This window comes from Falco punctatus, assembly GCF_963210335.1.
Source record: "Falco punctatus genome assembly, chromosome: 7".
NCBI lineage: Eukaryota > Metazoa > Chordata > Aves > Falconiformes > Falconidae > Falco > Falco punctatus.
This window is the reverse complement of record NC_137587.1, coordinates 34,942,086-34,964,525: the sequence shown is the minus strand read 5'-3', so window position 1 is coordinate 34,964,525 and position 22,440 is coordinate 34,942,086. Positions and strand designations below refer to the sequence as shown.

Genomic DNA, 22,440 nt, shown 5'->3' with positions numbered 1-22,440 from the left:
CCCCCCCTTAACATTTCTTACCTTATGTTTTTAACAATCATTACAACCTTTTTACAAATACATTTTGCATACAGTCCTCTATAATTCCTCTACAAATGGGTGTATCAGAAATTTCAGGAAAAATATTTTAAACAATTTACTATATACATCCATGTTTTAGGCTTAAGAGGATGCTGTCAAATTGAAACTGTGAAATTAAGATGAATATCCACAGTAAAAGCTTTAGATACAAGGTTTTGCTTGTGAACTTTTCTGGATGCACTAGTCATTTTACATTTGTTTCATTTTGTCTTTCTCATGTTCTTGTGTGAGCAGCAAGACAAAATGCATCCTGATTACATCAGGGGAAAAAATAACCAGGCAAAATGCTACCAAATGCAGAGAGACCACAAGAGGAGAACATGTGTCTCCAATCACCACTCAGGTAAAAAACCCATTTCAGACAACATGAGTTTTGTTTTTTTTAAATAGCCTTTTACAAAAGGTAAATATTACAGGATTATTACCCCAGTACATTCCGTCTTGTCTAGTCATTCACACCTGTGAAAACTGAATGCAAAACACATGTGACTTCACAACATTTGGGAAAGTGGAGAAACATGTACAAATATCTTCAGGGTTAAACTGGATAACGATCCTGTTCATGTAAAAAAGGCCAGGTTTTCTTTTCACTTAGGCTAGTGTAAACTGCAGAAATATTTTCCAGGCAGTATGCTATGACTTTTTCTAATTTATCAGATTTTGTTTAGACACAGTTATCTTTGATAACCAATAGGCTTATACCAATATAAAGCATTACAGAAGAATGTTTCCTTTAAACTAGTGCATGGACAGTTGGGAAAAAAATCCTACTTTGGTATTCTGCAAAGAAAGGCACAGATTTACACATACTTAGAAGCCACCACTCATAGCTGCAGGTGGCAAAGCAAGTCAAACAACGCAAACACTTCCATAAGAGTGAAACATGGTCATTTGGGAATTTATTTTTCAGCAAAACACTGTGAAGCACAGCTGGGGAATGCTGTATTTTGCAAGGGGAAAGGGCATCTCTTCTCTAATCTGTAACAGCTGATGTTTGGGTTTTTCTTCTTATAAAGAAAACCCTGTATAAATGCAGTCTCTGCCCACAACATACTCCAGCCACTGCTTCATTTTACTTTTTCTTTCTCTCTAAGGCAGATGCATGGGGAGGAATACTAAGAAAAATGCAACGTTACTTCGAATAGACACAGCATCCTCAAGGCAGAGCACACCCTCCTCAATACTGATGTTGGTTTACAAGGGTTGGACAAGAGAGGGACATGCTCTGAGTCCCTCAGCTGCCTTCCCCAGCTCCTCTGTCACCTGTCGGCCACCTCCTCCATGCTGCACACCACACCGGCATCCTCCTCATGGGAGCAGTTGTGTGTGCCGACGTCGGCATGGGTGCACTCCAGGAGTGTCTTCTCCTGCCCGGAGCACTGGACGTCATCCAGGAGAATGCGAAGGGAGGTCCCTTCCCCGAATTCTGCCTTCTTGCTGGCCCGCACCACGTAGGGGAAGCCCAGCTGGCGGCACACCACAGCGGCGGCGAGCGAGTTCCAGCCATCATCGCACACCGTGCCCCACTCGCCGTCGATGTAAACCTCCACCCGGCCCCAGCTCCGGCCGCGGCCCTGCTGCTCCGCCAGCCGCACGGCGCCATTTCGCAGCGGCGGGGCCGTGCCAGGGGGCTTCTTCCTCCTGCGCTGCCCCCTCCTCTCTGCTCCCGGCCTGGGCTTGGGGGCCCTGCCACGCGGCGCCGGCGTGGTGGGTGTCCTGCCCCGGCCCCCCGGCAGTGGCAGGGCTTGGCCCGCCCAGTCCACCGTCGGCATGCGGGGTCTTTCGGGGTCTGGCCCACCCCCCCGCGGGGCCTCGGTTGTGGCCATCAGCCGGGGACGTGGCGTTGGGGTTTTCATAATAAGCTCTGTTGGGGGAAAAGCCCAGGAAACCATGAGTCTGTGGACAATACTTAAAGGCAACTACAAGAAACCAGCACTGATTTTTTACTTATTTAACTCGCTTCTTGAAATCTGCTTACTTCGTTCTGTTGAGAAGTGACAATGCTCCCTGTGCGCCAGTATTTCCTCAGTGAAAGACGTCTGCTTTTAGTTAGCCATGAGGACAGCAGGGCCTAACGCCATCAAGTAAACCTCCACCAAGGAGGAAACTCCAAGCAGTTTACTGGCAAAACCTCATCCTGGCCATTAAAGGGTGGGCACTGGGGTTTCATGGTCAGAAGAGGAGTTCCCCACCGTACCTTCCCCCTGCTGAAAGCATTTTAGACAGGCGCTATTGCTGCTCTTCTCTTCATTACTAAGGATTGGATCATTACCAGACCGAGCACGCCGGCCTCCCCACTGGGCCAGATGCTTTATTCCGAGGAGCTGAAATCAGGAACATTCAAAATCAATTCTCTCTGGCAACTGGAATGTGCAAAAGCAACTGAGTTGCCAGGACAACACATAAAACAGGATTTGGGGCTGTTTTTTTTTTCTTTCTTGTGAAAAAAAAAAAAAAAAAAAAAAAGAGCCTTGAACTCTGAAGAGTTGAAAATTCTTTGCTGTCACAGTTTCCAGGCGTTACTGGACTTGCTTATTCACATGCACTCTATTTTTAGCTTAAAAATAAGTTTTAGCTGGTCAGAAGGAAGCAATTCAGAATTGCTCAGAGTAAACATCAACTTAGCTGGGACAGCATCACAGACGTTTGCAAAGACAACTTTTTGAATTATATCCTAGATTTACCCATTCTCATTCATCATCTGCTTTGTAGTACAGAGACAAGGGAAAATATGACCATCTTATTTCTGCTTAATATCTATTGTCCCCAGAAGACAAACCCTTGCCAGTGGTCCGTTTTTTCCAAATAACGGTCTTTGGAGAGGAATTGTGTTTGTGGTGTGAAAATATTTTCCTTCTTTGGAAGCTGAGATTCTGAAGACAAGAAACGGGCATGAAAGCCTTACCTGTGCACACCTCAGTTGCTGGAACCTGATTTGGCAAAGCGCTTAAAAATCCTGGAACTCATATAATGATATGTAGGGACTGCATAAAAGCTAATGGCCACCTGGGAGTGCTTTTCACCTCACTGAATCAAGTTGTTATTACATATTACTCTTCATTAAGTTATTTATTAAATACACTTCCAACAAGGCATCCAGCTAAGCCGCATGCCTTGGCGATTCTGTTACATTCACACCAAGCACTAACCTAAACAGCAAAATTTTTACAGCTACACGTCCTTGTCTGCATGCTTCTGAATCAAAATTTTCACGCTCGGTTTCCACCTAAAAGTGAGTTTAGTTCTTGAGACACTTAGCAGAATCTCTCCCACCATTTCTAAGTTTTAACTTATGATGAAAACTACCTTGTAAACAAACCCAAACAATTTAGTTACATGTATAGTCTAAAAATCTGAACTTTGGACTTGCATAGAGAATAATGCATAAGCAGAAAGAGAGGCAAAACTGGCTGAACACAAACCAAGTTACTAACGTTCGGAAGCTGTGTGCACAGCTTGAAAAGTAGAACGTTTCTGAAGATGTGGTCAGTGCTCAGGCATGTCAACAGTCAATAGTCAGCCTCAGATCTTGTTCCACCTTCAAGACTCAGTCTTGCAAGGTGCTGAGTGCCCTCATTCCTCCCTGAAGTTGAAGCTGGAGGAACTGTCAATGACTCAAATGCAGTGTAATGTGATTAGTGTAATTAAAATTTAAATAAAAGTATTCTGACATTAGAGTTCCTACAGTAATACTAACTTCATGACAAAGTTGTTAGAGTACTGCCTAGGTGCTTACATGTGTAAACAAAATGCACAGGAGAAAAGAAAGGTGATGCTGCCTGATCTAATTTTGAGATCCTAATAGTGTATTTAGGTTTTTGCACTTAACATAAATAGTACTTGGCTTGCTGCAGATTCAGCTACCTCGTTGACTATTCCAGCTTTAGCAGTACAATACTCCATTCAGTACGAAGCAATCAAAAAGCCCTGGAGGGTTTGGATAAGCCAAAAGTTCACCTGAATGGCTGATCAATTCTTTTGGGAGCATTTTCTCATCCCACTTACAACTAACAATGACTCAGACCTCATCTTGCTCAGTGAGCTATTTCCGAATCCTTTAGCCATCATATCCTTCAGCTCCTGAAGTGTTCCTCACTACCTGAAGGCACTGCAAAAAATCATTTATCATTGAAAAGCACCATTGAGCACAGGATCTCAGTACAGAAACAGTTATGGGGAAACCAAGTTGGCAGTAATGAAACAGGTATGATGTAGCTTGGAAGAGGGAAAACGTACAGGGGAAGAAACTACAGAGACTTCACATGGCCAGCAGAGGAGAAATATGTCATGCCTTATTTGAACCAACTCTTCAGATGCAAAACAGCTGGAAAGAATTAATTTTGAGGATACTCTGAAGAGTGAAGTTCTGGGTGGTCTCCACACACACAGAGGCACAAGCATGGAGTTTGTATCTACTGCCAGCTAACATGCACCAATAATAAACAGCAACAGTGACACTTACTCTCCTTTGGCACAAACTGGATGCGCTTGCTTTTTACTTGCACTGGTGATGGCTCAACTCGGCATTTTCCTGGTGGTGCTCTCCTGCAAAAAAAGGGACACATACAGTGCACAATTAATTCCTTTCCCCTGCCATCATGAGCCTTTGCTTCCCATTGTTTTTCTATGAATGTAATGCTCATTGGGGGGAAAAAAAAAAAAGAAAGAAAAAAATCTGTTTACATGATCCAAGTAATCTCTTACAGTAGAAAACATAATTATACAATTACATATCTCTGCTGATCAAAGTCCAAATATTCACAAAGCATTTGAGTCCTCTGGCTGTGTTTTCACTTGCCATTGCTGAATCCATTAAGGAAATAAAACATTGGCAGGTTCAAGCATTACAGAAAGAGATAAATCAAACAAAAATTACAAAGCTAGACAGTATATGTCGAGCATCTGACATGAAGGTCATGTGTACGCAAGTTTTCAGGCTGACTTCAGAGAAGCAAAATAACACACTATTATTCATACAAAAGCCCAAACAAAAACCTAACTACTGCAAACGTAGTACCAAAAATGTGTTAGTTTCAAACAAGAGCTCTAAGTGTCCCCTACAGAGGCTCCCTCTTTAGTACGGCACATTATTTTGTCACAAATCTGTTTGCTGTGGAGGTATATCTCACTTCTAAGAAGTTACATCCAGTTCACCATCACTTTTTTCTTCAACGGCTTTCTTGTTAATCTGCTGACTTCTTCAGAGGTTTTCAAACTGGTTAAAAAATTCATGATGTTTGCATTTGGAGGGTATAATTCCTCTGTAATTATGATTGTTTGTATTTGCATTTCTGTGGAAGACAAAGAGCTTCTCTCTCAACTACCAACATAGGGATGTTCCCTACTTCTATGAATTTTTCAGTGAGGTCTTTCTATACTGTACACATGGAAGAAACTTCTTTTTAAACTTAAAACTTAAGACTTGCTTTTGACTTCTGCTTTCTTTATTTTTGCAAAGGTTGCGTAATACCAGCCTCTTAATACACAGTTTAGAGGAACTCTTCCCCTGTGTTAGATAATGGAAAATGCTCCTGACAGAGAAGAGTCAGGGGAAAACATGCGGCAGTTCTGGGGGTTGTTTAACTTTGGGGTCTGGTTCCAACATAAAACCAGACAAGTGGTTTGGTTAAAAATGATTAGATAGCTAAAGCTGTAAATTGAATCTGTTTTAAAAAAATAAAAGTTACAAATGTCTCACTCTACATGTCTGACTGAAAGTTGTTTGGTGTTTAGCCAATAATAGTAATGCTTAAAAAACAGGAAGATGGAAAAAACAGCTCCAAGTCTTCCCATAAAACACAGCTATTCCTTGGCTTGCCCATCTCAGATACACACACGTGGGATCCAGAAGGTGGTCTTATCTCCTTGTCCAAGCCATTTTTCTCTTTGAAACACAAAAAAGAGTGTACTCTTTGACATTCATTTCTGGTTTGCCCCAGAAAGCACTGCAGGTCACGCTGGGTCAGCTTTGGCTGCAGCTGCCCGGGCACAGGGCGCTTATAGGAGATGTAACTGGCTACAAGGGATGGAGAGGAACTGGGAATAAACACCTTGAGAAAAACTGCCTCCTTTTGGGCAATAATCTAGAGAAACTTTGCCTAAGAAAGACAAGCCACCCATAAAATACCCCTTTAGCTTTCAGGAACAAATCTCCCAGCCCACGTAACACCAACAGGCCCCATAACAAGTCAGTCATCACCAGGCAGCGTAGACTCCCGTGACTGCAGGAGCAAAGCAGACCTGCAACAGGTTGCTCCAGCCGTTCCTTGATCAAGCTCCACAGAAGAGCCCAACATGGGAGAAGTCAGTCAGCGTTACTCATCGCATCCCCACCTGGACACACTGCATCACACTGAGGCTTTACAACATCTCATACCTAGAGGTGTCCACCACTTTGTACACCACTCCATGGGGAGCCGTGGCGCTTGGTACACCAGTAGACATGAAGTAAAGTTCCCCTGGGAAAAAAAACCAGACACAGCTGTGAAAACTCTCCATGGAGCTCCTGTTGCGTACAGCACAAAGGCATTAACTCTGCATCACAGGTCAGAGAGCGTCAGGAAACCTGGGACCAATGTGGAGATCTGGCTACTGGACAAAAAAAGGGAGGTTTGTATTTGGGTTTGTGGTGAGTTCGTTTGTAGTCCAGTGGCATAAAATACTACTAGTGAGTAGGATTTTTTACATATTGTCATGAAATACTATTTGGACGGATTTCCAGGGCAGGTTCAGCTGCCCAGACTTTAGCCGTCATCTCAGTTTGATTTGTGTCCTTTAACTTCTCTAACGCAAAACAATCAAACCCTAAATTCCCTTTGTTGAAACAAAATGAAACTAAATTAAGAATGTTCACGCTGTCTTCTGTTCTTTTGGATGAAGCACACCTTTGGGGTAAATTACAGGAGAACAAGTTTTTGGTTTTGCTTTCTTTAGCACACTCACAAAGTGAGATGTATCTCACACGAAAGGCATTTGGTTCATTTCAGCTCTGTCAGGTCACAGGGACAGGGCTCAACCTTCGGCCAGACAATGTCCATCACCATTTATTTGACTTATTTTCTCTTAACTGTGTCTCCATCCTTCTCCTTCTCTTGTGCAGGGGAGGCTGGGATAAGCAGTCAGTCCCTCTGGCACTCTCTCTTTTGCCAGCCCAAGTGCTTCAGTGGTGCAATGAAAATGATCAGAGAGAAAAGATAAATTTGCAATATTAAAAAAAAAAAAAAAAGGAAGAAAAAGAGGCAACGAAGACCTGCTTAGTGAGCAAGGCAGATGTCTTGGGCATCCTATGAGTATCACAAGGGGAGAAGGGGAAGGGGCAGAGGGGTCAGGGTGGGCAAAGGAAGGTGTGGGCAGTTGGTGGCAGCTGGTGCTGGCTCCTGAGCCTCCCTCCTCTCTGCTCTCCTGCGCTGCCATGGGCTGAGCTCCTCTGGATGTTCCCAGAGCAGAAACCAGCCACCTCTGGCCACCCATGGCTGGTTTCTTCCTCTTTCTGGTGAGCTCCATTAACCACTGGCCAGAGGTAGCCTTGGTCCAAACAGGGTTAGGAAACACCTCGTGCTGTATCTTGCGGTGCAGTGATATGTGTTTTACACCCCACCCCTCCTTCCTGGAAATTATTGGGCAGAAATATGGATGCTCAGGCCATGAAGCACACAGGCTATCAGACATGTGCCCCACAGACATAGCACAGTGCCTGAGGTGTCCCCAACACATTCAGCTGCCAGGGGACAAGGCTGCTGGCTTTAAAATGGCTGTGCAATAAGCCAAAAATATAGGTGTCCCCACCACATAAACACATCCACTGCACCAGCCAGATTAACATTTCTCAGAGCCACAACCTCAAAAAACAAATGCTTCTGTGAAGAAAAGCTTGTTAAAATAAACTGTGTGATAAACTTGTAAAAAATGAGATTCCCAGCACACCAAGGTGCAAGAGAAGACTGTTCACTGCAGATAAAGCAATCTCACTACACTGTTATCAACAGATTTCTTTTCATTACAATAAAGCAAATACAAAGGCAAAAAACTAAGTCTGAGAACAGACTCCAGCCCAAATTTCCACTCAGCTCTATTGCACTCATGCAAAGCATGCGTGAAAAGTGCATGGCAGCAGCGTTTCACCCCCCATTTGCACAGACTCTGCCCACAGACCCAGGGTGCGGGAGATGTGCTCCCCAGTGCATGAGCAAGGGCTGCAATTAACAGCTTGATACAGCGCTCGGCAGCCCTCTGAATTGGCATAAAGCTGATGCAAACAAAGTTATTACTCTGATTTAAGGGCAAGATATCCTTCTTGCCACAACACTGTGAAACAGCTCTACCTTCCATGAGCACTAACCATAAAAGAAAACAGATTTTAACCCCCAAAAGATAAAAATCCCAAGTCAAACTTTGAGCTAATACTTAATTTGGATGATCTGCATTTACATGATAAAACTTGCATTTATATGACATGCAATGGATGTTGCATTTGTGCAACACCTACACCTGAGATAATATGCAGGAAAAGTAGACATCTAAGAACTGGGGCATTCTGGAAGTGGATGCTTGTGACCGTGAGCCAGGACCTCTCTGCAATGGGGCAGAACTCCAACTCCTGCATTGCCGAGTTGCACTAAGGCTACTTAGCAGTGCTGCTAAACATGGCAGGGCTCACCCTCTCCCCATCCCCAGCCAGGGGCTGCACACTCTGCCTGCCCCGCTGCAGGGCTGGGCAATGAACCGTACCCTTGTACAAACAAAGGCAGGGACCACCAGCTTTCACCCCAGGACTCTTTATTTCCTCCTTTTCAAATTCCAGCAGCGCCTTTCTAGAAAGCAAAATGTCTCCAGTCTTAAATACCAGCTATGCAAAGCACCCCAGAGACCGCGTCCTTCAGTCCTATGCAAGGCAAAATCCCAGCTGGCACTAATAAAATATGGATTTAAGCTGCCTTTTGCTGATGCCTCACTTGAGACATAACATAGGGCTTGCATTCTGCTTCACCTCGAGAGGTACAAGTATTCCAGGCCAGGGTGAGCAAGTTCATAATTGCTGTTCATTATATCTGCTTCCCTGTGTCCATTAATAACACCCACAGCCTTCTCGACCAGCCAGGAGCACAGACTTGCTCTTACTTGGGTATCAGCTTCTCAGCCTCTTAGGACCTGCATTCCCCACGGCATGGCATTGTGAAGAATGAAGTTTCTTGTCTAATCTGTGCTTTATCATATTTGCCCTGCACTGATCTCCATCTGTCTGGGGGCAGGTGTGTGGGCAGCAGCACACGCAGCACAACCAGACCCAGTCCTGAGGGAGCTGCCCCTCCAATTCTCCCTGCAAGCACTGCGTGGCACGCTGGCCTCAAAATTAGGATTGTAACTTTTGTTTGATATTTGGGAGATGCTGGGAATCTCGCCCACTGGCATTTTAAAGACTGACAGACTCGTGCTCTGCCTCCCCACTGTTACCTTGTAGTTTAGTCTGCTATAGCTTTGTAACTGTATTTCTTATATATTCTGTTTTAGCTTTGCAACTATATTGTTTATTTCAGTGTAATCACTATGGAGAGATGGCTAGCCGACCCTGGTTGTGTACGAGTCATCTAAAACTTATGATCACTGAGGAGACTGAGTAACTAATGAAACAAACTTGGACTTTCCTTGGGCTGTCCATATAAGGGAACTAAATTAAGGTTCAGCGATCAGTCAGCTGTAACTATAGGGTCGGCTATTGTTTGAGACCCCTTAGAAGACTCAGAGATACCTGTAAGGAACAAGTGTGACGCTCAGTTAACCACGCCTGTTGAATGAATATGTATGATCTTTCTGGGAAATGTAATGCATAACCATGTGTGGACTATATAATTTTGTTTGAACAAAACATAGGCATGCATGTGAGGTAGAGTGATCCCCCGTATATCCAGTGCTGCAAAAAAGAATGCCTGCTTCTTAATGCTACCTTGGTGTTAAGGAGTTTTCTTATTCCCAGTTTTGGTCATACTACCACCCACTGCCTCACAGGAGCCCTCTCTGATCCCTTCTCTGGTGTTTTACTCCAAAGAGAAACCACAAGCATGCCACTCAGTGAGACACAAAGTTAAAAGATTACCTGCTTCATCTTCAGCAAAGGAGATGATGTATTGGTAATAGTTATTGATAAGCCCAGGGAACATGCACGTTTGTCCCGTCCCCATGCAGATTTCACTGTACTGCCACACTCCGGTAGCACGATCCTCCTTCAAAGACATCAGGCGCCTGCAAGACAAAAGAACACTTCCACAACCTAACCAGGAAGATGATTTATGAACATTAATGAAGACACCTGAAGGGCTGTTTAATGCTTCCTACATGCATTAGCTGCAATAGGAACTGCAGGTCCTCTGAATAATGAAGAATCGTTAATATTAAAACTAATACATTATATGCCCCTGCAACACCTTGTCTTACAAGGGCCACACAAACATACGAAAAAACAATAGGGGAGGGTTTAAGGGATATCAAACTATGTGGGGGTGCGTGTCCCTGCCAGAGATGTGGAGCGCCTGGCTTCACTGCAGCTCTGTGGCCTCTCTCCTGCACCCAGGACTAGTGCATCAGCTGGGGCAGGTGGTGCAGGGGCTGCATGCAAGAGGTCTGGGGATGCAGATACAGCAAAGGCAGAGGAGGTGGGGGAAAAACAAGGCAGTCTCATGACTGCCTCATCACAGGTTTGCAGCAGAAAAAAACTGCTTTTTAAAAAAAAAAAATTTTTTTTTTCTTCCAGTATATTCAGTGTCTGGAAACATTGCATCAGAAATTTTGGGGTTTTTTTAGGATGCACTCAAATGCTTTTTTATACCACTTCCAGGACTTTAAATGAACATCATATCATTGCCCCTTTATTTACACTGGCATGATGTGAATCAGCAACATCGAGGGCCACTGGAAAGCAAAGATCACATTCCTGCACAGCACCATGGAATAAAGGTTATATAAAACAGGCCACGTGAGCCCTCTGTAATGAGCAGTCAGGCTTTGTGCAATGCTTGCAACCAGCAAGTAGCAGCATGTCCTCAGTTGTTAGACTGCAAGAGCACTTGCAGGCAGGTGTAGGTAGTATCGCTGGAGGACTTTGGCTGAGGATACAGCTTAGTGACTACCTGAAATATTTACTTACCCACTCATAAAATCACCAAATATGTACAGGCCATTCAAGTTCGGAGACTCGCAACCCCGATAGACGTACCCTCCCGTAACAGATTTCCCCATTTTGTGTGGATATGCGTAAATTGGAAGCACATCATCTGTAGGGGACAAAAGATCTGTGACTTGCCCAGTTTTACACATGATGCAGAACAGCTGTTAATCTAGATAGTTCTGAGACTAGCATGATACAATCAGGTTCACTTGAGCATCTTCTAATTAAATGAAGTGCTAATGAAGTCATACTTAGTTTGATTTTCACCTTTTCAGAACCACATTTGATAGCCTTGCCTAGCTGGCTGTGCTAACCAAGGACAAACTAGCTCAGCAAGGCTGGTCAGTGTTTCACTGGCAATATAAACTCAATCCCTGATAAGCCTGAATGCTCTCTATCACCCAGACACCTCACCGTTCTCCTGAGCCCTTCTCCTCCTGCTACAGCACAGCTCTGTGAGTGCTACTGCTGGCCGGTTTCTACACAGCCTGGCTGGTTTTGGTATGAATTTGCAGGTTACTCTTAGAGTCACTGCACCCACGCAGGAGATGTTTGCCCAATGCAGCTTTGTTTCAGTGGTGAAAGGAAAAAGAGAGACAGGTGACTCCAGTCTGCAGGCACTGATGAAAAGATATGTCAGATGTCAGCACAGATAGCTTCTGTTTCTCTGAGACAGGGGAATTTAACCTGAAAGGGCCATCAAATATTTATGGCATGGCACAGTCAGGATGTAGTACTGGCATAGTCCCTGTAGAATATAAGTTAAAACACAGGACAGAGGAAGATGCCTTGATTTTGAGGGTCTCCATTAGATGCTTCCTCCCCTTTCTTTTGAAACTCCTGGGTCACAGGTTATCTCCTTGTGGTACTCACCCTTCCTCATCTTCTCAGCCTTTCTCCCTGCCCGTGCAGCAGATGCCTCAAGTAGCAAACTCAGCAGCTCTGCCAGCGAGGAATTTGCACCAGGGGCATTTAATCTAAAGTAGCTGTTTTCTACACTTCGGCTGCATTTAGTATCATTTTAGAGGGGCTGTGACATTTCACTTTTCTAACAGAAGGGTCTCTAAAGGCATCAGAAATTGTTCTGAATCCTTGGCAGACCTTAGGAAAGTGCCTGCCATGAATGTTCACACAGGTGCTGTCACAGGAGAGCACTAAACGGGTTCTCTGACAAATACTGCAGCAACAGGAGTGCAAAAAATCTGCTCCCTGCTCTCAATTTTTTTATAAAAAACATTTCATCACTACCACTGTACTTGTAGCCAAGTTAGTAAAAGGAAGTAACTTAAACAACACATCGTGTGTAGAAGAGAAAAACATCAGAATGTCAGCTAGTGCAAATCAGTGCCAGCACACTGCACTCCTGGATCTCTGGGAAGATGCTCCAGCCCAAGATGCAGTCTACATCAGACCCTGCAACACAATACATTCTGTCTTCTCATGTGCACTGGAATTTAGGCAGACAGCAAATACCCTGAATCCAGGTTTGAAAAGTTTTTTTTAAAAAAAAAAAAAGTTTTCCCTTGCTGGCATAGCTGAAAGAAACAAAAATATACAATACATTCAGTTACCTGCAAAGCAGGCAGCGTGCGTGCTGGCTGACCAGCTTACACAGTATGTTTCTTTCTGTTTTTTAAATAAGGACAGTACTTGTGAGTTATGGAGAAAAATACAATTGCTCCAATTTTTTCTCACTTTGGCAGGAAAGCTTATTTTATGAGGAAAAGATGAAATTGTCCCCCTAAACCACAGAATCACCAAGCAATCTGACCAACTATGCAGATCACCTAGAAAAACAACAGCTAGCATCGTTTCATTTTCCTCCTAACTCAAAAATGCTAACATTTGGACTTCCAGTATTTGTCCCCAAGTCAGTTCCCTTCTAGACTGAGATAGTTTAGATTTACATCTCAAAATCATGTTTTCCACCAGGCAGCCATATTTTGAAGGCAGGAATAAAAAATGACGGTGCAGAAAACTGCACAGTGGGAGGCACAGGTAATTCAAAGAGCACATCTATTTACCCATTGAAGAATTGGTGCAAAGGTTTTTATCATAACAGCTGAACCCTTCCCTTGCCCTCCAGCCGTAATTTTTCCCTTTCTCAACGATGTCAATTTCTTCGTATTTATTCTGACCCACGTCTCCACAGAACAGCCGCCCTTTCCCTTCCTTGGTGTGAGGTTCACCCCTATCAAAGGAGCAGCGCCACATATTTCGCACGCCGTATGCGTAGACCTCAGGGCGAGCCTTTGGGTCATTAACAAAAGGGTTGTCGGGAGGGATTTGGTACAGAGGCCCACGATCATTGTTGTTCACATCAATTCGCAGGACTTTGCCCAGGAGGGTTGATCTGTATTGGGAGAAGAAAGGAAAGAAAAAAATATTGAAGAAATAAAACTAGACCTTGGTTAAACATCAGAGATACAGTTTTTACAAAGTCTGGAGTTTCATTCTTTCTGGTTTGGAAATGACAAGTGTTTCAGTATCTCTGAAAAAACAACCATCTCAAGACAATTTAATTTGCTTTGAGCCACCAAACAGCGATCGGGTGGCACTGACTTCCCACAACCCACTACCCATGGACACACACTGGTGGCTTGGAGCTGCCATAGGGATAGGTCCACTCTTACTTGTTCTGGGCATTTCCAAAGGTCCCAAAAGGATCCCCAGCCATGCCTCCATCTCCAGTAAATATATAGAGATACCCATCATCTCCAAAGAGCAGCTCTCCTCCGTTATGGTTGGAAGCAGGTTCTTCTATTTCCAATATAATCCTAAGCAAAACCAAGGAAGAGGCATTACCTACTGCACAAGCCCTAAGAAAAGGGCAGAGCAACATCACTCCAATGTTGCCCTTGAGACACGGAAATGGCTACAGATTGGTTTTGATGCAAATTCCTCCACACCCACTTTACTGAATTTTGCTTGAGCATAGCTGATTTTCTAACCTTAAATAATTCCAACATATTTTCCAGATTACAGAAACACCAAATTGTGTAATAAGGAAAATCTGGGAAATCACATTACAGAATATACTTCTAATTAATTATACTCTTCCTCTGAGTCTTCCTTCCTCCTTGCTAAACTTCTTATTTCTTCTTTTTATTTTTTTTAAGAGAAGGCATCTCAGCTTAAATCCAATTATAAACTGTGAGCGAAAGGACTCCAGTCCATCCCCGTATCTGTACAGCATTTGGCACAATCCTGACAGGTGCTTTCAAGGCAAACCTAAAATTTTTCGAACTTTAAGGAATAGTTAAATTCGTGAAGAGAGAAGAACCCTTAAATGATAATTACATACACAGAACTTTATGAATTTAAAGCAGCCCCACCAACAAATTACCATTTTGACAAAGGTTACTCGAAGCGGTACCAACAACCTTTACCTTAATTTTAAAACAAAACTCTCTTTTGGTTTTATCTGTTTATTTTACACACCTGGCATACCTTTCATAGACAGAAAAGAGTGAAGTATGACTTGAGAGAAAGGTTAAGACACAAATACATGCAGTGGAGGTTCCCAGGTATAATAATTGAAGTTTATTTTACTCCAGCTTCTAAAAAAGTCCAGATTTCATGCTGAGAGTGTCTCTTAATAGGTGCAAACCAAACTAGAATAATCACATATGCCACCCTGTTTTTAGCTACTTTTTCTCCCCTTATGAAAGTACTGATAGTTACAATCATGATCAGATTGTAAATTGGGGAAAGGAACCCAACTATGTAATTATTGCCACCTGCTGTTAAACATTGCCACCTCTGAGATAAGGTAACCGTGCAGAAGCGCAGAGACTGGAGCTGGCAGAAGAAGCAAGGGAGAGTCCTGTACATACCCAAAGACGAATCCTTCTCAACCTCCCAAAGAAGAGAGAAGAAAACAAAATACACTGAGCAAATATCTGTGGACAAAGAGGCATATGCCTTCTCTTGGGCAGGATCTCAGGATGAAGTCACTGGGACCTGTGCCTACACAAGCACAGCAGGATCAAAATTTTGTTTTCTTAAGCCTTTGCTGTACTAAACATCAGCTAAATAAGCACATAAAATGTTACAAATGTAGGGCCTGATAATTTTTAAGCAAGACAGCTCATGGGCCCTGGCATTTGCGGGTTTAAGCTCCTGATTTGCTTCCCTGAGGACCACATTTCGATTCCCTTTACCTGTTATCTATAGCACTGCTTACACTGAATTGCTGAAATTGCTTTATAAATCAGTATACCCTTTCTATCATTAGGCTATGTGCATTTTCGAGCCAGAATCACCCAGTGTTGAGTATTTGGAAAGCCCCTAATATAATCTATGTAACAAAGCAAAAATCTTAACATTAATAATATTTAAGGGTCTCTTAAAACAGTGGTTCTATTACTTGGTTCTGCAACAGGTTATAGAACTATAGACTGACTCCACAAACAGACCTCTCATTATCCATGCATTTTAATGTGGATCAACTGCAGGACCAGACTCAAATGAAATTTACAATCAAAAGGCACTCAGTAGCAGCATTGTGGCATACATTTTATTTAATTTCATATTAAATTTTTAATGTCACTGCGCTGAGCTATCATTCAGATAAGAAATGTGGGGGCAGATCCATCTTTGGTCTGGTATCACTGAGTTTGTTTATATGGGCTTTGGAAACCTTTGGCTTTGGAATGAATTTCACTCATGCTTTGCAGATATCTATTTTCAAGGTAATCATTAAAATAACAACAACAAAAAAACCCACAACAAACAAACCCAAACTCCTAAATATTAACTGTAAATAATATTTAATCAATGTTCAGTTAAATCTTCTGACATACCAGATCTGAGAAATGTAAATGCTTTATCCCTGAGCACTTGCAGTTCATGCAAAGAGGACACACGTATTCTCTATCTCAATACACTAGACATGGACTTGGACTAATGCTAATACACTGGAATGCGAGAACAATGTTAAGCTAAATAAGTTTCATGCATTAGTAGCCTTTAAAAATGCACAAGCTGCCCTCTGAGATCCCAAATACCTTTGCCAGAGAAACATGCATACAATACCTTTCAGAACCATGGTCCAAAGCATTCATGTCAGCAGGAGAAATTCTGAACTCACTGATTCGGATTCTTTCTTCATAATGAACTTGAACTGAATAGTAGACATACACTTTACCGTTAAATTTGAATTTAGGGTGGAAGACAATACCTAGAAAACCTCTCTCATCTCCTTCCCAAGGTGAGGTAAGTACAGCTTTGCTGATGTTCAGAAATGGCTTTTCGAGCCTGGACAGATCGGGGAGGTAGGTCCACACCAGACCAACCTGCTCCGCAATGAAGAACCTGTGGGTGCCATCGTTGGCATGTACCATCGCAACGGGATTGCGCAGCCCATTTGCGACCTCCACGAGGCAGAGCTGGAGACAGCCCTCCGCATCGGCGGTCACTAGCCCCAGGTTTTGGTTAAGGTTCGGGTTAGCCAGCAGGTGTGGAAAGCAGTAGTCTGTGTCCTCCAAGGACAGGTAGCGGCAGAATTTTGCCATGTTGTTCTCCAGTGCAATCAATTTTCGGTCTGCAGAGAGATGGCGAAAAATGGAGCGGCATTTCTGCCACACTTGCAGGCAATAGTCCTGGCAAAGTCCTGGTATCGTCCGCACGGGGGTGGAGGGATCCTCAGCGTCATACAAGTGAGCTGCATATGGAGAGCACTCCTAGAGGGAGAGAGAAAAAGCCTCTTGGACCAGATCTGAAACAGCTGAGCAGCAATACTAACTGGAAAAAGTTCACCTTAATTACAATGCATGTTTTGGTTTATTCTGAAGATATATTAACAGAGGAAAAGATCTTAAAAAGGGGGTTTATCTCAGCATTCATGGAAATGACCTTCAGTGTTCCTGGTGAAAGCTGGCTTCTTCATGTTAGTCATTTATTCCAACCATAGCACTAATTCAAGAGAACCAGCAACAACACGTATCTTGCTACATCACCTTAGTAGACTGTACTGGGGAAAAAAGAGATTTTTCTGTCTTGGATGTTCTGACTTCATCTAGGATATAACGAGCAGATTCATCATAGCACAGAAGCAAAAATAAAGAGTTAGCTGAGAAGATTCCATGCTAAGAAGGGAATGGGAAAGGTCAGACTTTCACACCTCATCATCTGATAATCCAGAGGGACACCTCAAACATAAATGTAATCTACAGGCTGGAAGGAGTGGGATGAGAAAGTGTAGGAGGAGAGGAGGACACCCATCCTTTGTACCAGGCAGTGCACCCAGCCCGAGGATGCTATCATTGCATACTTTGTCCTTGCTCGGGTCCAGCCATCTTTGCTGGTGGATCTTTACCTACAGACAGTTTCTATACCTGACTAGAAGTGGTGAAATGTATCTCATGATCATGAAAGTGGTCACCAAGTTCTGTGGGGGATACTCAGGCTACAAGATTTCAGACAGCGAGCACCAAATGGCCACAATCCAGGCAAAATCCACTGGTAGCAGCTGCAGCTCAACCTTCATGTATGAAAGGTGCAGCCTTGGAAATCTACCTAAGTACTGAATGAAGTTCACATAGTTCATCATATTCTCCACTATGAGAACTCCTACAGGGGCATTTTGCTTCTGTAAAAAGCTGCAATCCAGTAAAACCATCTGTAAATTACAAACTGACCAAAGTGACTCAGTTCTGCTTTGCAAGGGCTTTTCTTTATAATAAACACACAATATTTTCCAGTTGTAATGCATCTTCCTGACACACATCTCAGAAGTGCTCTTCAAATAACGTAACAGGACTCTGTGGAGCTCACAGCGTAGATAAATAACTGAGGCAAGAAAGGTCAGAAGAGAAACTATGCTTCTTGAATAAATTCTACATTTTTTAATTCCTAGCTGACTTTTCTTCTGAGCAAAACCAGCTTAATTAAAAAAAAAAAAAAAAAAAACCAAAAAAAAGGAGCTGCTTCTAAACCTATAGGGAACTACTTCTTAATGCAGATTACAGCACTATTCAATAGCTGAAAAGATACAACATCCGAGATACTGAAGTATTTAAATTAGCTGATAAGTACACACAATATTTAATTTTTATTTTATTTTCCATTACATACCATAATAAACTGAGAGGCCATATAACAGATCATTAGTGCACAATAAGCTTTCCTCCTGGAATGTCAAGCCATTCATTGCAAAATGAAGGTTATTATGCCTTCAAATGAGCAGCAATTAATGTGGTAAAAAGGAGATTGTGCGTGACACAAAACACTGAAATTACACAGGCAGATTGGGCAAAGGCACGGGCTCAGTTACATGAGGTGTGCCAGGGACAGAAAGAGCTGGAGCATTTGCAGATGCAGTTGTTATGACTGAAAATTTGGCCTTAGAAAACAAATTGCAACAAGACAGAAAGGGAATTTGAAGGCAGAGCTGGATGGGAGCTCAGTCTGTTGCTGCCTACAGAGGTTTCACACTCAAGAGAGCAAAAGCCCCCTGCTTGAGTACCTGGGTGTTCCTGGTTCTCTGAAAGCCCCTTTCAAAGCAAGCAGTGATCTTACGCATTACAATGTCCTGGCTTGAGCATCGGAATGAAAAATAGCACAGAGGTACGGGCTCCTCTGTCCCTTTGCCACTGAGGGCTGTTCACCCCAGCCTCAGGTGTGTTTGAATAGCAGTTGTGGATGACTTCTTCACTCCTTTCCACGTTCCTGGTGGCATATGGCTACTTGCAGTGGCATTACACTGGCAGTGATGTTCAGAGATCTATCACTAACCACAGTACCCAAGCATGTGTCTAGAGTATTTTCCAGACACATGTGGAATATTTTCCAGCTTCTGTTCCACAACAGGTAGAGCCTGATGCCCAGTCCTGGATTTCTCTACTTCTGAAGCAAATGTTGTGATCCTTCACCTCTTCTTGTCACGTTCACCAACTCAAAACACAAAGAAACTTGACACTCAGTCACAGCCCAGCATCTCCAACAGATCTACATTCTCATTCCCAAATAACATGGTCTGTTCATTCATTTTAAATCATGATGTTGTGCAAAGACCAAGGCAACTAATGGGTGGGTGATCAGCAACCAGTCGGGCTGGAACAAACTCGCACTATGAAAATAATTCATCAGAAAATAAAACAAGCAACATTAAGACAAGTTAGCCAAATCCTTCCTATCTGTTCCAGGAATTCAGAGGCAGCTACTTACGTGCGTAATTCCACCAGTCTGAATCTGGATGAACACCCACAGCAAATAATGTATTATTTACTGCTGCCATCAGCCTGGAGGAAGCCACGGGACTCCTCAGGAAAGCATCTAACTTCCACGTAATCCCTGACATTCCCTGCCTATCTCCATCTGGCAACTCCAGCCTTTAAGCAAGCTGTTCCCTGAGAAGCAGAACAAGGCATCTGCTTTCCTGCAGTTTGGCATCCTGTATCCCACTGCACAGTAATCCACATCTACACATGTTCCCTGAGACCTGCTGACCCATCAAATTACCCCTGGGTGTTGAGGCCGTGGGGCAGGCAGGGGGGTGTCCCACCCCAGCCCTCCTCTCCCCTGTGGCCAAAGGCATCCTCTCAGAGTAATTCTGGGTGGGGGGCAACCCTATTTTGGGGCTGGGCGATCATGGGTAGCACTGAGGGAAGGATGTTTCTGCTCTTCTACAACGAACAGAAACAGCGCCACGTAGCAAATCACAATTTAAGAGAAGGTAGGAATCCTCACCACAAGCCAAGACACCTGTCAAAATAATTTGTTCACATTTGAGAGAAATCATGAATTGTGAGCAGAAACAGAAGTGTGCTGTATAAGTCACAGAAACCCACTTACTAATTCAGGTATAGGATATAAATCATATATGTAACGAGTGAATGGAAACAGAGTGTTCTGGAATTGTTGCAATGCCTGAACTTCCATTTCATGCTTGCGTGGCCTGAGGTGGTGGTTTGTAGCCACTTCTGGGCTGGTGATGCACTGAGCTCATCAGAACATTTCAGTGAATCATTTTTCCCACATTGAAATATTTCACTGCTTCCAAACAAGTTTTCAGCAGTCAGGTTTCTGATGTACACAGGAGACTTACTTATCCCTCCCAGAGACAGAGGGAATGCTTAACTGCTAACTGGTTTCCTATCTGCAAATGGACTTTCGAACACCACTTGCTTGAGGAATTTATTAAAAGGGGTGTCTTTTTGCTTCCAGTAAAATGTGAGATTAAATAAAGTCAGATCTCTAGAAGCTGATGTGGAAAAAGGTCGTCTTTCTCTTCACACTTTCAGGAACACAAGAGGTACCCCACAAAAATGCTAAGAGCAGGATTTCTGAAAAGCTACTTTGATCCCATCTGAGCACAGCAGATGAGACTCCAATGTCTGAATTAATTTAAGATTTACACTTGCACAGGACAGAGCTGCCACTGCTGTCTCAGAGGCATTTTCATACATACGAGGCCACTGCTGATGACAGGGTCCAATGCTTTGCTTTGTGCAGGCTGGGATCATCCTGTTACCATATCTGGCCACCGAACATCAACCCTCATTGGAAATTTCCCCTGTGCAGCATGGCAACCATGGAGGTTTCTAGGCCACATCCTCAGGCATTACTCTGCACCCATCATCAGGACTGGTAGCACCTGGCACACACTTAAAGCATCTCAGGATGCTGTAACCCAGTACAAGAAACCACCTGATCCCACGAGCTGGGCGTGACAAGGAGCATGTTTTGTGCAGGCAGGTCCCCTCTTGGATGTCTTCACCAGGTCGTGATCTAACCCTGGGAAGGGTGAGGGGAGTCTGCACGTTGTAGCTGCCCACAGAACCACCTCAGAGCACTGCTGCTCATAAATTACAGCTGAGCTACATCCCTATTCCTCTTTCAGACAGCTGCCAAAGGACCAAAAGTCCACTGGGGCACCTGATGATAGACAGTCGCTGCTGACAGTGCCTGGGAGCGCGTGCCTAGGCTGCTGCACTAATCCCTAACGTACACATACGTGGGCCAACGTGCTCGTGCCGGGCCCAGGCGCCGATGCCATGGCTGATGCACCCGTGGGGTGGTCCATGCACCCACGTTCCTGGGCCGGGGAAGTCACGCCATGGCTCACACAACCCCCGGGCTGTCCAAAGCCCCTGTGCCTGTGCTGATGAAGCCCAGCGTGGGGGGATGCAGCCATTCCTGGGCCGATGAGCGTGTCACAGATCATGCATCCCCACGAGGTCCAAAGCACCCGTGCCCGGACCGGTGCACGCCCCACAGCCCAGCGCACCACGCCTGGGCTGAAGCATCCCTACCCGGGCTCGCTGCAGCCACACCTGGGCTGAAGCACCGTGACGGGGCTGCAGCGCCCACACCTGCACCGCAGCCCCCCGAAGCCCCCCCGAAGCCGAAGCCCCGCGCAGGGGCCGGAGCCCCCGGTGCGGCCGAAGCCCCCAGCGCGGCGGGCGCCCCCGCAGGACGGCAGCTCCCGGGCCCGGTGCCGCCTCACCTGGCAAAGCAGCTCCTGCAGGTGCCCGGCGCAGGCGGCGTAGCTGGGCCCGTCGAGGCGGGCGCTGAGGCGGTAGAAGCGCTGCAGCAGGGCGCGGTCGCGGCGCGGGTCGCAGCAGCCGAAGTCGGCGTAGCGGCGGCAGAAGGCGAGGCCCCGCGGCGGCCGGAACGGCGGCTTGAAGTCCAGGCACTGCGGGTGCGGCCGCGCCGGCCCCGGGAGCGCCGCCGCCAGCAGCAGCGCCAGCGCCGGCCCGCGCAGCGCCCGCATGGCCGCGCCGCCGGGGGAGCCCACGGAGGCTCGGCCGGCCCCGCTCCCCCCGCCGCACCGGGGCGCCGAGAGCGGCCGCCCCGCCCCGAGGGCGCCCCGCCGGGGCCGCCGCTGCCCGCCCTGCCCAGCGCCCGCCGTTCGGTGCTGCCGTCGGGAAGGCGCCGGCAGGCTGGTCCCGGCCCACCGCGGCCCGGCGGGGACCTGGCTGCGCCCTCGGCTGGAGGCTGCGGCGCTGGGATGTGCCGTACGGGAAGCGGGTGCCTTCGAGTGGCCCCGCTGGCTAGTTGGCTGCTGGGCTCGGTTCTGTCACGGGATCTGTTGTATGACCGAAAGGTGACGGACAAAGCACTCCGAGTTCATGCGCTTGATGGACATACTTAAAGCCAAGAAGACTCGGTGTCAGTACGGCTGGTGCTTCGATGCCTTTTGGCATCCTTTGGCGATCTCATCCTGGGATGAGATTCTGAGTAGATTCCGCTCTGAG

The 22,440-nt window shown here is 45.2% G+C and overlaps 1 protein-coding gene across 1 annotated transcript; it reads right to left on the bottom strand.

The window, feature by feature from the left end:
* HHIPL1 (HHIP like 1) lies at nt 1–22,075 on the bottom strand. Its single transcript, XM_080394578.1, has 9 exons — nt 21,690–22,075; nt 16,277–16,923; nt 13,873–14,016; nt 13,264–13,592; nt 11,219–11,345; nt 10,172–10,317; nt 6,458–6,539; nt 4,544–4,626; nt 1–1,945 (listed from the first exon to the last, which is right to left on the bottom strand). The coding sequence occupies exons 1-9, from the start codon at nt 21,954–21,956 to the stop codon at nt 1,341–1,343; spliced, it is 2,430 nt and encodes an 809-aa protein (XP_080250704.1). The 5' UTR covers nt 21,957–22,075; the 3' UTR covers nt 1–1,340.
* Nucleotides 22,076–22,440: the final 365 nt, after the last annotated feature.

Coding starts and splice junctions, on each gene's coding strand:
- HHIPL1 (XM_080394578.1), bottom strand. CDS start 21,956: ATGCGGGCGCTGCGCGGGCCGGCGCTGGCGCTGCTGCTGGCGGCGGCG. Junction 10,318..11,218: donor TTTGGTGATTTTATGAGTGG/GTAAGTAAATAT, acceptor TTTGTCTTGCAG/GCGCCTGATGTCTTTGAAGG. Junction 1,946..4,543: donor CCAGTTTGTGCCAAAGGAGA/GTAAGTGTCACT, acceptor TTCCCCCAACAG/AGCTTATTATGAAAACCCCA.